Source organism: Apis laboriosa, unplaced genomic scaffold, assembly GCF_014066325.1.
Source record: "Apis laboriosa isolate Shangri-la unplaced genomic scaffold, ASM1406632v1 scaffold34_cov151, whole genome shotgun sequence".
Lineage (NCBI taxonomy): Eukaryota > Metazoa > Arthropoda > Insecta > Hymenoptera > Apidae > Apis > Apis laboriosa.
The window spans coordinates 7,904,008-7,920,313 of record NW_025222928.1 but is presented as its reverse complement, the minus strand read 5'-3'; the positions used below and the strand labels follow the sequence as shown (position 1 = coordinate 7,920,313).

The 16,306-nt window shown below is 20.1% G+C and overlaps 3 protein-coding genes across 5 annotated transcripts; 1 reads left to right on the top strand and 2 right to left on the bottom strand.

Annotated features, from left to right (window-relative positions):
* Nucleotides 1-551: 551 nt before the first annotated feature.
* On the bottom strand, nt 552-3,158 carry LOC122715012 (putative high mobility group protein B1-like 1). 2 transcript variants are annotated; one of them, XM_043936877.1, is made up of 8 exons: nt 2,830-3,158; nt 2,687-2,715; nt 1,963-2,045; nt 1,421-1,595; nt 1,166-1,284; nt 939-1,081; nt 697-871; nt 552-628 (listed from the first exon to the last, which is right to left on the bottom strand). In XM_043936877.1, exons 4-8 carry the CDS (start codon nt 1,527-1,529, stop codon nt 566-568), a joined length of 609 nt encoding a protein of 202 aa, XP_043792812.1. In that variant the 5' UTR covers nt 1,530-1,595; nt 1,963-2,045; nt 2,687-2,715; nt 2,830-3,158; the 3' UTR covers nt 552-565. The 2 variants fall into 2 exon arrangements, with proteins under 2 accessions (XP_043792812.1, XP_043792810.1); XM_043936875.1 differs by lacking the exon at nt 2,687-2,715.
* Nucleotides 3,159-4,137: 979 nt separating this feature from the next.
* On the top strand, nt 4,138-6,496 carry LOC122715037 (exosome complex component RRP45). 2 transcript variants are annotated; one of them, XM_043936913.1, is made up of 9 exons: nt 4,138-4,203; nt 4,300-4,394; nt 4,661-4,883; nt 5,055-5,272; nt 5,360-5,587; nt 5,698-5,831; nt 5,924-6,003; nt 6,073-6,199; nt 6,274-6,496. In XM_043936913.1, exons 1-9 carry the CDS (start codon nt 4,138-4,140, stop codon nt 6,336-6,338), a joined length of 1,236 nt encoding a protein of 411 aa, XP_043792848.1. In that variant the 3' UTR covers nt 6,339-6,496. The 2 variants fall into 2 exon arrangements, with proteins under 2 accessions (XP_043792848.1, XP_043792849.1); XM_043936914.1 differs by having other exon boundaries at nt 4,175-4,203; nt 4,280-4,394.
* A 149-nt stretch (nt 6,497-6,645) lies between these two features.
* LOC122715004 (histone deacetylase complex subunit SAP30 homolog) lies at nt 6,646-8,391 on the bottom strand. The gene is made up of 4 exons (XM_043936860.1): nt 8,360-8,391; nt 7,774-8,048; nt 7,025-7,252; nt 6,646-6,897 (listed from the first exon to the last, which is right to left on the bottom strand). Exons 2-4 carry the CDS (start codon nt 7,942-7,944, stop codon nt 6,769-6,771), a joined length of 528 nt encoding a protein of 175 aa, XP_043792795.1. The 5' UTR covers nt 7,945-8,048; nt 8,360-8,391; the 3' UTR covers nt 6,646-6,768.
* Between the last annotated feature and the right edge of the window lie 7,915 nt (nt 8,392-16,306).

Genomic DNA, 16,306 nt, shown 5'->3' with positions numbered 1-16,306 from the left:
CTATACAGGGTTTTAGATATAAATAGTCCCTGATATCTAATTTTATCATTATAAACATGAATAATGCATAATTAGACAAGAAAAGTGCACTGTACAAAGCTCACTCTGCTTGACTTTTATTTGCTATTGTGCTTCAATTGTATAACATATTTAATAGCAATATAGATTATCATCATTTTTTAATAATAATAATAATATTATTATTATTATTATCAGCATCATACTTTTCATTATCATTTTCATTATTATTACTATTGATATTAATATTATTACTTGTATTAGGTATCATTTGTAAATATATTAGCACACCTTATTCACAAAAAATAATATCCAATTACAAAATAAATGTAGAATAATTGCTTTCAAATACTATTTGAAAAATAATTATAACCAAATATGATAGCTTATAATTTTTTTTCAGATTTGTTAATGCCAACAGTGTACATAATATATACAACAATTGACAATACTAAACTATTAATAAAATTGTTATACATTTTTAATTGGCGAGTGCTTGTCTTAGGGCAAAATACATTGTCCCTTCTTTTTTAATAGATTTAAAAACTTATACAGGTCCAACTTCTTCAGGATCATAGTTTTTTACTCTTTTATTATATGCAATAATTTCCTTAAAAAATAAAAAATTAATAAAAATTTTATTTTTTAATTAATAAAAAAATTTAATAAATTATTTACTCTTTCATATCTGGCTCTATCTTCTTCTGCTATTGCCATATACTTTGATTTAGTTTGAAGGTCTGTACTCATCCATAATTTACCCAATTCTTTGGCAATGTCACCTACTCCCATTTCTGGATGTAATTCTCTCATTTTCCCACGTAACTCTTGGCAAAAATAGAAAAAGGCAGACCTAAAATAAAATTTATAAACAAATATTAAACTATCAAAATATTAATCAATATACAAATACAACATACAATGCTCTTTTAGGTGCATCTTTATCTCTATATCTTTTTGTTCCTCTACGTGTTGGTCTCTCTGTTTCTTCATGGCCAGTATAATGTCTATCATAATAATACATTTTCTTATTGCAATGTGCTCCATCTTCAAGATGAACGATCTAAAAATATAATATAATTTCATTAATATGTATTTTAAATGTACATTATATAAATTATTATCAATGTTATTTTATAATATTTACTTCATTTTTTACTGGAACTGCATTAATTATAAAATTTTTACTTTGTGTATTAGACCACTTTGCTTGATTATTTGAAACACTAGATACATTTCCAGGTTTCATTACAGGTTCACCACATTCTAATAATTAAACAATTAATAAATATATTTATAAGATAATTATATGTTTTTTGATTAATATTTTATAATTTTATGCTTATATTATTTATATGAATATTTAATGAAAGTTTTCAAATATATTAAATAAATTTTTCACCTTGTGTCATATTTGTCTGACCAACAATCATTGTGTCTCTCATTCCAGAATTCAAAGAATTATCACCCGTTTTTGCAAGGTAAACATTTTTCCTATCATTTGATTCCATAATTGTATGAAATTCTTTATAATATTTTGACCAAGAAATGAATGATTTATCCAAAACCACAATAATCTACACATAATATTTTATATATTTTATTGATTTATTATTTTAAATTTTAATTAATGTAAACAAAATTGAAATTTGATAAAAAAATATATAAAATAAATAATAAATCAGATAAATATGATATAATTTATAAATCAACTATAATTATTTCTTTATTTTTAAAATATATAAAATAAAATATATATTTTTATTATATTATATTATATTATATTATATTATATTTATATTATATTATATTATATTATATTATATTTATATTATATTATATTATATTATATTATATTTTTATTATATTAATTTTTTTTAATAATAAATATTAAGCATTTAAATAAAAGTTTATAATAATGATAACATATTAATTATTACTTACCACAAATATAATTTATAGAAAGCACATAACAAATTGTTGTCATGACCTTAATAAAACAGCATCATTGATAATTGTTTCAAGTTCTGCAGGAATATAAAAATGTATAAAATTTAAAATAATGTAAACTATATAATAAGCATGATACATATATTTTTTTTCTAGCAAACCAATAATTAATACAAATAATATAAATTTATAATTTGATTTTAATTTTTAATATTGATTAACATATTATATATTTTAACACTATGTATGTAATTTATTTTAAATATAATAATTATAAAATTTTCTGTATTTGTTTATATAATTTACAGTATTAATTACTGTATTTGTTTATATAATTAGTATACAGTATTAAGAAAATTTTAAATTTTATAAATATTTGATTTTTATTATTTAAATATAATATCTAATAAAATTATCTAATAAAATTTTATCTAATAAAATTATATTTTATATAAATTTATATATTTTTTATAGTTATAATTTGTCAAAAAATTCTATACAAACATATAAACACCGAAACTTTTCATTAAGTCAATCAAAAAATGGTATACATTAACGTAACACACATACCTTTTTGAAAAACAAGATATTAAAAATATAAAACACTAAGAAAAAGAAAAAAAATATCATTAACAAAAAAAAAAGAAAACAATGAAATATTTGGAAACATTAAAGACATATAAGTAACGAAAGAGAGATAAATGTAACAGATATTTACCTACAGATGACGTACAAAGGCAATCGCTACTACAACAACAATATAAAAGCTATCTTACGATGCATTACTCAGAAAAATGAAAGAATAGTCAGTAGAAGTGAAAATAAAATTAGATATGCTTTTTAAATGGTAATACAACTTACCAACAATAACTAAAAGCAAACGTTATAAAAGATTTCGAGAAAAATGATTATAAGCAACGCGAAACGTAACTTATTAAGCATCCATTCCACAGATCGGCCCTATCTATATGTATCTATCCGTACGTATCACGCGTACCGTGATCAGCATTATATACGAAACGCGTATGATATCTAAATACAACTTTTACCAAACACTAAAATTAAGATTATGTGAAGTTTTAAAAATTCACAGATACAATATTCGTCAGTTATTGAATCATAGAATTCGGATTATTGACGACAAGACTCAACGTTAAAAACAGATCGTATAAACTAAGCTGATTGAAGCAGATATGACCGGGCATGGCCACTTGTGTAGTGTAGATATATATATATATATATATATATACAATACGCGCGAGCGCGTAACTAATACATCAATTTTTTAATATTATTTACTTTTATAATATCTTGAAATTATTATTTTGTTATTAAATATTTTATTTCAGTATTTCGATTCTAATTAATAAAATCACATTAAAATTTAAAAAGAATCAAAAAAAAAACAATTTTTTAATAAGAAATATTAAGGGACGTTCATATGTTGAATGATGATGTCAAATGTTATCAATATATATTATATTTTCAGACAATATCGATTGGAAGAAATCATATATTATAAGAATGAAAAATCAATTTAATATATGTTCTTTTATATTCTAATTGAATAAATGTATATTTTTCATATTTAAACATTAATTCTCATTATTTAAGATTATTATTTAAAAAAATATAAAAATTACAAAAAAATTGTAAAAAATGTTAATAATTATATATAATTTTTAAACTTAAATTAATAATAAATATATAATCTTACATATAAAAATTATATTTGTTACATATCGTAATAATAAATAAAATTTAATATTTATAAATAAAATTAGTAAAATTAATTTTAAATTTTCTTAATTAATTTTAATTATTTTTTATTATTTTCCATTATTACTTTTCATAGTGATAAAATAATATACATAATCTATTTATAAATCGATTATCTCGAAAATAAAATATCGATTAATAAATTTATGTTGTCAGCATAAATGTCGATAATAAAAAATGAAATGGGATAGTGTTTAAAAATATTTATATTTTATTTACAACTATATTAACATGAAAAAGAAAATTAATTTATATTATAAATAATCAAAAATAGTGATAAAATAACAAAATATAAAATTTATATAATAATCATTATATCATTATTTGAATTAAAGGTTATACTTTTTTAAAATCTATATATATCTTTATTGTAAATAGATATTTTAAATCATGAAGGAAATTCTATTATCAAATTGTGAAAAAAATTTTGTAAATAAATCAGTTGAACAAGGAATAGTATGTAATATTTTATTTTATAAAATAATGTATAATAAATAAAATAAATTTTACTTTATAAAATAAAAGTTAAAAGTTTATTAAAATGTGTTTTAGCGATTAGATGGTAGAAGTTTATTGGAAGCACGACCTGTTAAAATTTATTTTGCATCTAATTGGGGTAGTTGTATGGTTTTGCTTGGTCAAACAAGGTAAAATTAATGTCAATTTAATATATGACAATCTTTTAAAAATATTATAACATTTAAAATTTATTTTTTTTTACATAAAATTTTTCTATATTTGATATTGATCAATAAACATTAATTATAGATTATATATTTATTTTATATTTTTTATTTTATATATATAAATGATTTATTATTTAAATATTAAAAAAATATTATATAATATTATATTAAAATATTATATTAAAATAAATATTATATAATAATGTAAAATAACAAATTTATTACAGAGTTATAGCACAAGTAACTTGTGATATTCAACAACCAAAGACTTCTCGTCCTAATGAAGGAATGTTACATATAAATGTTGAACTTAATCCAATGGCTGCACAACATTTTGATAGTGGTAGACAATCTGAAATTTCAATATTAATTAGCCGCCAACTTGAAAAATGTTACCAAGATTCCAAATGTATAGATCTAGAATCTTTGTGTATTATAGCTGATAAAAAGGTAAAGTATATTTTTTTAAATTAATTTTGATATATTCTTTTAAATAATTTTGAAAATTTTTAATAATCTATAATTACTAAAACTCTTGTAATTAGTATATAATAAATTATATGAAGAAATGAATATTATTAAATTAAATATAATATTATTAAATATTAATAATTAATATAGGTATGGAATTTGAGAGTTGATATTAATGTTATTAATCATGATGGAAATTTAATTGATTGTGCTTCCATTGCAACATTAGCTGCTCTTTCACATTTTCATAGACCTGATGTAACTTCAAATGGTGAAGATATTATTGTTCATCCATTTTCTGAAAAGGATCCTTTACCTTTAACATTATATCATTATCCTGTATGCGTCTCTTTTATAACATTTGAAAGGTTAACTATTTGATTCCATATATGTTAATGAAAATATGTTAATAAAATTTTTCATAAAATCATATTTATTTTTATTTTTATTTTTAGTGGAAATACAGTTATGGATCCAACATATCTAGAAGAAAGAATTGGAGTAGCTCAACTTACTCTTGGTATAAATTCATATAGAGAACTTTGTAGTTTACATTTTAATTATTTAACAAAAACTATGACTGTAGAAGATGTAATATCAGCAGTTTCTAGTTATGCAACAAATTATGCTGTTCAATTAGTGCAGCAGATTAAAGAAACAGTTTTTAGTGATATAAATGCAAGGTGAAATTTTTATTTATTATTTTGTATAAATATTAAATATATGTTAAATTATTATAAATATTAAATTATTTATATTATAAATATTAAATTCATTTTAAAAACATATTTAGGTATAAAAAAGATAATCAAAATACAAATCGTTTTAAAGAATGTATAACAACTAAAAAATTGACTACAATGAATAGAGAATGTATTAGTATCAAATTACGCAAATGGGATGAAATAGAAAAATTGGAATCTGATGGTAAATAATTCTTTGATTTTTAATAGCGAACAATTGTTTCAATAATCATTTATTAATTATATTTATATTTAAATAACTATATTTATTTTAAGTTAACATGGGAAAAGAAGTTACTGAAAATTGTACAATTTTAAAACCTGGAGAAGGTTCTGCTGAGTTAATAACAGATACAGTAAATATTCATTTAGTCACAAAATATAATTAAATATTAATATAAATCAACATTTTAAAATTTTTACAGAGTACATCATTTGGTGAAGGTGGACCTAATACATGGAATGTATCAGAATCTTCAGAAGAAGAAATAAGTGATATTGAAATCACTGATGAAATAAAAAAAGAAGAAAATAAAATTATAGACAATATAGGTATTTTGCATCATATTTATTATACTTTTTTTTTTTTTAGTAAATAATTAATTAATCAATTGTTATTATTTCAGAAATAAATGAAAGTAGTGAAGAAGAAACTATTGAAATCTTAAATAAAGAAGATTTAATGCAATGACTAAAAAAATAATATATAAAAATATAATATACATTTTTATTAAATAATAAGACTTCTTTTTCAATGAATGTAATCAAAGTTTTATATCATTACAAATTTTTATTATTTGTCTTCAAATGAATTTGTAAATGTTATCAAAATATGAGTAAATATTTATACAAAATTTCTGTGTTCAAAATATTTCAAAAAATGTTCTTTCTACAATAAAATATTTTTTTTGAACAAAATTGTATAAAAATTTATCTTATAAAAAGAACACAGTAAATAAACAATATTTTAATATATATTATTATATATATATTTCTTAATGTATTTTATACATAGTTCTTATAAAATACCTATTCCTATTAACAAGTAAAAATCCATACATATATTTTTGATCTTACTAATAAAATATTATTACAATAACAAAACTGAAATGAGGCCTAGGCTATGTTGTATCATTACTTAAACCATTTTTTTGATCCAATTTATTGGCATTAGTTTTTACTGTATAAATAAAAAAACTTAATGCTTCTTTTTCAATTACAGGGATAGTTTTAAAATGCTTCATAAGTGTCTGAAAAGAAAGAATATACTTCATATATATATATATATATTATAATTTTACATATTATATGAAGATTATTTAATAATGAAACATGCATAATTTTTTAAATATATATTTTATATAATAATATACTTACATCAGCTAATTGAGCTTTATTTAAACCTGGACGTGTGGAAACTTTATAATGTCTTTTATACCGTCTTAGTGTGCCAACTTGTAATTGAAAAAGATCAACTTCAGGTAGATCATTATCTGTCTCACCTGAATCTTCCTCTGAATCCTTGCGTCTACGTTGTTGTTGTTGTTTAGATCTTGCACATTGTATTACTTGCTTATGGTAATCACAAATGTATATATGACGTGCCTAATGATAAATGAGACACATAACAGCATATTATTTTTTGATTATGTATTTAAAAATCTTTTTTAAAATTAATTATTTGTATAAAAAGTTACAAAAAAAATTAAAGAAATATTAATAAAATAAAAATACAAAATAAATATAAAAACATTACATTATTTTTATTTTATTTATTAATTTAAAATATATTTTATAATTTAAAATATGTATGTAACTTAAATTATATATAATATTTAATTATATGAATATTATCAAATTATTAATTATCAAAATTTAATAAATATTTATATCAATATACTTTATAGCATATTCAATAATATATTCTAATCATTTTAAGATTCCAAAAAATTTTAGAAAATCAATTATGAGCACTAAAATTATATCTATTATTCTATAAAAATAACTTGTATGAATGATTATACAACAAAATATAACATAAAGTCAAAGAAAAAATTTCAAAATAAAGTTAAAAAAATGATAAATATGTGTATGTTAATATAATTTTTTCTTCATTATCATCTTACCACTTGATCAAGATTAAGTTTTAATCGTCGCTGAGTTACAGTTTTTTGAATACGTTTACTATAAGAAGCGTTGCCAGCTGGCCGAGTACATCGTTCACCCTCATCTACAAGGCAACAAATTTGATCAGCAGCTCCTCTGGAATCTTCTTCACCGGTACTGAATCCATTCATTTTTTTTTATTCTTAACATCAACTAAATCGGTATGAAGAGTATTTAGAACTTTAACAACCTCGATATCTTTTGATGTATGTGTTTGCGTCAAAAAACAGCGTGACTAAAAGTAAAATATACTCGATGATGTCTACTTTTCACACTCATAATTTTTCGTTGAATTTCATTTGTTATTGATAATTCTTCAAAGAAATTTATATTTCAATTGCCAGTGTAAAAAAAATGTTTATTTAATGTAAAGATTCAAACAAGAAATCGATAATTTAAATATTAGAGTTTGCGTATTACGAAGACTTCAATATTAAACGATGTCATATAACATTTCACTTTCTTTCTCTCAAACAATTTAACATACGAGTTGATTTTATATATATATTACTGTAAATATTTTAAAAATTTTGTTACAAGACAAACATTTAACACTACTGTCTCCTCGTAATACGTTTATGTTTCTACAAATTTCTTTAAAGTTCTCTGCTACAGCACTTCACCGCGTTTTATTATTTACACATCTACATTGACTCATACAATACTGTTTGAAGATATGTATGCATATATATGCATAATGTAAATAGGTATATATGTATATATTTATATACTATGTGCATATACACATAAACGATATGACTTAACTTTGAGAAATGCCTGTTTAATAAAATTCAATTCTACCAACTTTATATTTCGCTATTGATAGAAAATAAATATATATATATATATATATGTATATATATGTGTATATATATATATATATATATATATATATATACATATATATATAATTTGATTAATTAGAATATTTTATTGTATTATTTTTTTTATTACAATTATTTAATTTTTTATTCAATTTATTATGAAATTTATTATATGTATTTTCTAAAATTTTTTATATTTTTTAATATTATTTGATATTTTTAATTTTTAATCTTATAAATTACAAAAGATAAACAATGTAATAAATAATAAGTAATGCGTTTTAAAAAAAACTATATGTAAGAAATTCTAGAATTAATAAAGTTTCTCTAGTTTTTTTCTCTTTATATGTTGTTTATTATAAAATAAAATCAACAATTACATTAAATGTACATATAAAAACATAAATGAAAATAATTTAACATGTTTATAGCAAAAACTATCTATTATGAATTGGCATATATTATTTTAAAAATTATTATAATTATTATTATGTTAAGATTAATAACATTTATAGATATTTCATATTTCAGAATATTAAATATAATGTGCAATTTTCAATTATTTTATTTTAATATTTTATATTATAAATTCTCTCTCTCTCTCTTTCTCTCTTTTCCTTTTTCCCTCTTTAATCTACATAATGTATTTATAAATTTTTATTATAGTATTATTATAGTATTAATTTATTATAGTATTAATTCTTCTCTTAGTAAAATATGATAAATATAATTAAAAAAAAAAAATAGATTATATTTATTTTAAAATAAATGTAAAAATATTTTATAAATATTATTTACTTATAATAAAAATAATAATGCATAATTATTTTTTTATATCAAAGATTATTAAATATAAATATTTTAGAAAATTTAATAAAAAAATATTCTTTTTTATTAATTGTTCGATAATACAAAAAATAAAAAAAATAATTCATTAATTAGAAATATATATTAATGTACATATATATATATATATATATATACATATGAATATTGTATGCATCACGTTGGCGGTACTGTAATTTGCGCCTTAATATTTAGCTTTTGGAGCCTAGTGCCATCTACAATAATAATAAATTCTAACCTTAATAATTTAAAATATTTATTTATTAAAAGATGTTATTATTCTAACTAAATATATTATACACATTTTATCATTAAAAATATATTTATTCAGTATGATAAAAAGAAATATTGTTTAATGTGAAACAAATGATACAGTGTAGACGGTTTTCCATGCATGATTTTTCCCGCCCTTTCCACTAGCAGACATTTTATTGGGGGGGTAAAAAGAAACGCTTCAAAACATAAAAGGTTGATGCTGATTGGCTTACTTTTTGCGGCTTATCTGAAATAAGCCAATGGTAATACAGATTTTCCCCATACACTTTCATATGCCGCACAAGTGGCGTGGGGTCGCGATATTCGAAGCTGAGAATCCTTTTAGCTGTAGAGGATCGTTCAGGTAAGAAAAATCCAAATATTTTTCTTTTCGAGTGTTGACAGATTTCAGCGACCAATAATTGATTAATAAGCTATCATCATAGTATGATACACGTAATACGAGCAATTATTTAGTGAAGTGCTACTGTGTTGCATACTGTGCATATACCTTTTATTTCTACCAGCCGTCATAGCAAATGGCTGCCCAGAGATGTGTTTAGCAGGAAGGTTCTCGTGTACTTTGTTATTATTATATATAGATATGTGAAGAAATATCGTGTGACAATTTTTGCTGTCGTGAAAACATAGACACTCTAGATTTATAATGTAAAATGTGGCGTGGCCTATGTCATGAGTGTTTCGTCATAAATCAACCGTCAAGGCTATAACCCGCGTATGTTCAATCTCTGTTTGGCTACTTGCGCCATGCATTGGCATATATGGGATCTTGTACTATAGTAGTCGTCATAGTTTTATAACGTATAATTTGATGTTTAATGTTTAAATTATGATAATAATCACAGTGTGGTTGGAAAATTTGGAAAAAATAAGAAGGAGTTTTAGTCATTAGTTTGTTATCCATGACGTAGTTTACAATATATTATAGTGCTTTTGATTTCCCGCTCACATCCAATTCTCTATTCTATTAAAATCATATGCATGATCGATAATGATATATTCATGTTCTATTTTATTTTATATGATAATATGAATTCAGTGCATTTATCGTTAAATCGTTTGCATTATTTATAGTAATCGAATTTATTAATATTGAAAGAAGAAAAAGTGACTGTTATGCATAGTATGTTTACACGTAAGCGTCTTTTAAATATCGTTTAAGTATCTGTTTTTATTCTGTATGCCATATCATCAATGAAACCTATATTCTGTATAAAACACCAAAATAATTTTGCCTTCTTTCTTTTTTTTAATTAATATTTAATTTGTAATTCTAAAATATATTTTTATTAGTCTCTGAAATTTGTCAATATTACTTATCTTTTACATATCTAATATAAATATAATATTCCAGTTTATTATATATATTAAAACATATGAAGTTGATTATATATAAAATGGTGGGAATATAATCAATGTACGGAAGACATGTTTGCAATACGCAAACGTCACTGTACTTGTGTGTGCGTAATATGAGCTTACATACAGTCTAGTAAAGATGTATATGTGATATTATACTTATTCGTCTCTTTTGCTTATATTCACAACACGTTATCACAACTTTTTTTTTAAGATATATATATATATTTTTTACATTCATTAATATGTGCTTGGATATATTAGAATTGTCGTTCATTGAGTTGCAATTTCTGTAATTAAAATATTACTATTTTTCAAATACTATCTATATTTAAACATCTGATAGAAAATTATCAGTAATATTTTTATAAATATATAAATTAATTTTAATTATACTTATTTAAATCTTCATAAACAATTTTATATTCTTTTTATATATAAATTTTTTATATATAAAATATTTAAAAGTTTATATATTTTTGAAATAATTTTTTAAATTTAGTATAATTAATCTATAATTTTTTAGAAATATAATAAAAGATATTGATAATTATTTTGAAAGATAGTCTTTCTATTTAAATAATGAACCAGAGATAAGAAATTTAGATTTATAAATTTCATGCTTTCTTAACATAAACGAAAAATTTTCGATATTGTTTGAATTTAGAGTTTTAACTTAATTTTTTTTTTTTTTTTAATAATAAAAATTAAATCATTTTATACCAAAGTTATAGTACATTATTGTCATAGTAAAAAATATAAAATAAAAAAACAATTATAACACATAAGTAATTAATTTGTTGCAATTATATATAATTAATATTTTAAATTATTATTATATGTTATATATCATCTAAAAAAATATATATAATGTGTAATAAATTTATATATACAAAATTCATATATAGCATATGATATTATGAAATCAAGAATAAACCAGTTGTTCGATTTTATGTATATTTGCCGTATTATATTATATATAGATACGGATAATATTACCGCCATCCATATAAATAATCATGTTTTATAATATGGATACATTTATTATTAAGTCAATATAAAAAATATTAATTAATGTCGGAAAAATGTGAAAAATAATGGATAGATTGTGCACTATGTTCTCGATATAGCTCTTATTTCTTTGTGTCATAGTAAATATGTATATCATTTTACAATTCTTAATATAATATTTTTCAACAATTACTATGCTAAAATTTAAAACTTAAAATATATTCTTTCATTAATGTAATTATTATATATTTTATTATTATAAATTTTATTAATATTGTTTATAGAATAATGATCGTACAATGATATTATAATCACTTAAAAAAAAAATACATTTTTAGAGAAATATATTGATATAAATGATAAAATAATTATCCGGTTTATTTTTCGAATTTTACTTTAAAATAGGAAACAGTACAAATTAATTTCTTGTATGTATATGATTAATTATATAAACATTGAATTTTATTATCGTTATCCTATTATTTCATTACATTTACATGTCAGTGTAATATAAAACATTATTGTACTGTACAATACTATACGATACAGTATCTCTATATGTAACGTGTATTAATAATCGATTATCGAGTATCAACATTTAACCAATGTTTATATACTATAAAACTTTTGTGTGGCTACTATTAATACTTTGCTTACGTGATTAAAGTTATATAAATTTTACATAAATTTTTTACAAAAAACAATGTTATCGAATTATCTAATATCTAATATATACTGTCAATGAAAATAAAAAATATTTTAATTAAATTTTACATAATAGTAAAAATGTTATTTTTTTGCAGTTTTTATTATATATTTTTTTTTCCATATTTATTAGTATTTTTCTTAGTTTCGTTACTTAATTTTTGATAATCCTTTAAATATAATTATCGTATACATGTATTCATATAAAAGAACAAACAAACGCTAAATCTCACATATAGAAAAATTTTAAATATAATCAATTCTATATAAAAATACTAAGCAAATTACAAAATTATACTACATGCATTCTTATTGATGTCAAGTACATTTTTATTCTGAAAAGGTTAATCCTTTCATTTGAATATGAATTTCTTATTTTAAAAAATTGCAATTTCATTTTCAATTTTGTAAACATAAATTTTTAAAATAATTCAATTAAAATTTTTTTTATTTGTCCAATATTCTATAATATATATTTATAAAAAAATAAAAGTACACGATAAAGATTCTTTTTACTTATTTTTTAATGACACAATAAATTTTAGATATTTTACTTCAATATTTCACTCTTTCGAAACATACTATCTTTGCTACATCGTAATTATTATACTGCTATAAGACATACTTTCATATTCCCGTGGACCATTGACCTACATAAGAGTTCCTGATACTTCCTAATTGACGGTGTACATCTGTTCGAAGATTGTAGTTTTAAATTAATTTATTATTTTAACTGTTTCGAAGATTATTAACCTAGGTTATTAAATTTTTTTTAACAGACAATTGAATTACTTGTTAGTAATAATATTCTAAATGTTTTTATGTTGCATTATATTTTTAAACATTTTTGAAGAACTATTATTAATTTCAATAACTATATTTCATTGTTTAATTTAGCAAAAAGCAATTTTATAAACACAATCCATGTATTTTTATAAAAACAAAAAATTAAACTCTAATAATAAATATATTTATGAACTTTTGAAAAAAATGACAATATTTTTAGTTTTGAAAAAAATGTAAATATTTCTAACAATATAAAAGACTCTTTCATCGAAATTATATCTATTCGAAGAAATTTTATACAAAGCAATATAAGTCATTGTTTACAGTCTCTTTCGTACATCAATTTCCCATTTAGTTGTTACCTGTTTGACTAGTTTTATTTGGCAAGTATTATTGCAGTCAGGTATGTGGGTGAAGTTAGGAGAATTTTTTTTATGATAATTGCTATAACTAATATCTTACATACCTACCTTTACGGCGTCAATATGTTTACTTCTTAAAGAATGCCATTAAAATAAATTCTCTTTTATATATACTCTGAAAAATATTGATAGATTTTAAAATAACAAATTTTGATGAAATTGTTTATATAAACCAAAATAAAGTTCATCATAATATGAATTATAAATATTATTTTAATAATAATTCATTCAAATTTTTTTGCAGATAAATTTTACATATAATTTAAGATTCTCATATACTCAAGTAATATCAAATCAAGTTAAATGATTCATCATAATTTAATTTTTAAATGTTTTCATATAAATTTTTATATAAATTATGATCAAATTAGTATAACATTCTATTTCTATAAATTTTCTATAAAATTTATTATTTTCAATCTGTTAAGTTTTTTTTATTTTTTATTTTATTTTTGTATTTAACATTTATATATTTGATATTATGACATATTTATATATATTTAGCATATATATTTAACATTTATATTTGATATTATGACAATATATATAGATTATTATATATAGATATATATTCAATTAATTTCTACTTTGTTTATGAATTAAATATTTTTTATTTTTTACTATATTTTTTAATTAATATTTTTTTATTATTAAAATTTTTTATTAAAATATAATACTTATATCATATTTATCTATATAGAATGAAATTTTTAGAATAAAAAATCTAAGTTTTGTAAACATTTTATATAATGTATAAAAAAGTTCATTATATATATTATATTGCATATATTATTAAAATATTTTATATTGTTTGATAATATGTATGAATATTTTAAAAAAGATAAATATCTAAAACTATGAAATTAATTTTATCTTAAACATACGTAGTATCGTTGCATAACGTTTCGTGAAATGTTTTCGTATAGCTCCAATTTTTAAAGTGTTGTCATTTCAAAAAATATGTATTATATATTATATACAAATATAATTTTTAAATTATCTTTACACAAAATATTTAATAAATATTTAAAAAACATCATAATTGATACGATAATTTTATGAAATATTTTTTATTCTTTATTTGTTGGACGACTTTCTTTTCTTTTTTTAATTTAATATTGAAGATTTAGTCTTCATGTAAAAATATTCCACTTAAATTATAACGAAACGCAAGAGCAGTTTCAAATATAGGAATAATAAAATTGAAAGTGATCTTGCGTAATTCTGACAGGCACGTTCAACGTTATACGTATACTATGTGTAGCTCGCAATTACCATTTATTCGATGTCAAGAAAAAACAGAAAAAGGTTGTATATAGATGTATATAGATAAATTCGTTTTTTATATATATTAAAATATATATATTTATATATGTATATATATATATATATATATATATATATATGTATATGTTTGCATTCGAAAAGTAAATGAAAAAGGATATTAAATATTTCATATTGTTTCTTTATACAGGTGCATTGGATAAATGTAAATATAACACTCTTGTACACATGGCATGAAATATGTATATATATATACGTATACATACGTTTGGCATTGGTCCATAGATATATCATGTTCTTTTTCTTACGCCAAATTATAATAAAATTTTGAATCGCATGTTTAAAGTTATGATACACAATTAAATATAAAAATATTTTGATTAAAATGATAAAATTCTTATTGATAAAATTGATCAATAATATACTGTCAAAAATAGCCAAATCTTTTAATTTGCATTAAGACGAATAGAAATATGATTTATTTCGTATTTTTGTCAAACAATTTTGTTATTATTTTTTTTTTATTAAATGAATATTTAATTGAGTGTGTGTGTGTGTGCGCGCGCGTGCGCGCGCGCGCGTGTGTGTGTCAATTAAATGTAATTCATTTAAGATGAAAATTATTCACAATGAATTTAAATATATCATTGACATTATGATGGATATTTAAGATATTTATATAAATATTGCATATTCTAGTATTTATCCATATAATTTATATGAATATATATATATATTTACATTTATATTAATAGAAATATAAAAAATATTCATTATATTTTTATAAAAAATTATAATTTACTATTTTCTATAATTTCAAAATGAATAATTTCAAAACAATGAAAAAATTAATTATTCTTATTAAATAAACTTATAATGTTTCTTATTAATTAGTATTTAGATTTATAATTATATTTAGAACACATACAAATAATGTTGTATAATATATATATATATATACATTATATATATATATATAT

Bases quoted from the DNA above. Each gene is read 5' to 3' on its own strand.
- LOC122715012 (XM_043936877.1), bottom strand. From the start codon at position 1,529: ATGGAATCAAATGATAGGAAAAATGTTTACCTTGCAAAAACGGGTGAT. The intron at 1,285-1,420 runs GTGAAAAATTTA...TTTAATTATTAG, and splicing joins TCAGACAAATATGACACAAG to AATGTGGTGAACCTGTAATG. The intron at 629-696 runs GTAAATAATTTA...TTATTTTTTAAG, and splicing joins ATAGAGCCAGATATGAAAGA to GAAATTATTGCATATAATAA.
- LOC122715037 (XM_043936913.1), top strand. From the start codon at position 4,138: ATGAAGGAAATTCTATTATCAAATTGTGAAAAAAATTTTGTAAATAAA. The intron at 4,884-5,054 runs GTAAAGTATATT...TAATTAATATAG, and splicing joins GTATTATAGCTGATAAAAAG to GTATGGAATTTGAGAGTTGA. The intron at 5,832-5,923 runs GTAAATAATTCT...ATTTATTTTAAG, and splicing joins AGAAAAATTGGAATCTGATG to TTAACATGGGAAAAGAAGTT.
- LOC122715004 (XM_043936860.1), bottom strand. From the start codon at position 7,944: ATGAATGGATTCAGTACCGGTGAAGAAGATTCCAGAGGAGCTGCTGAT. The intron at 7,253-7,773 runs GTAAGATGATAA...ATTTATCATTAG, and splicing joins AACTTAATCTTGATCAAGTG to GCACGTCATATATACATTTG. The intron at 6,898-7,024 runs GTAAGTATATTA...CTTTCTTTTCAG, and splicing joins ATAAAGCTCAATTAGCTGAT to ACACTTATGAAGCATTTTAA.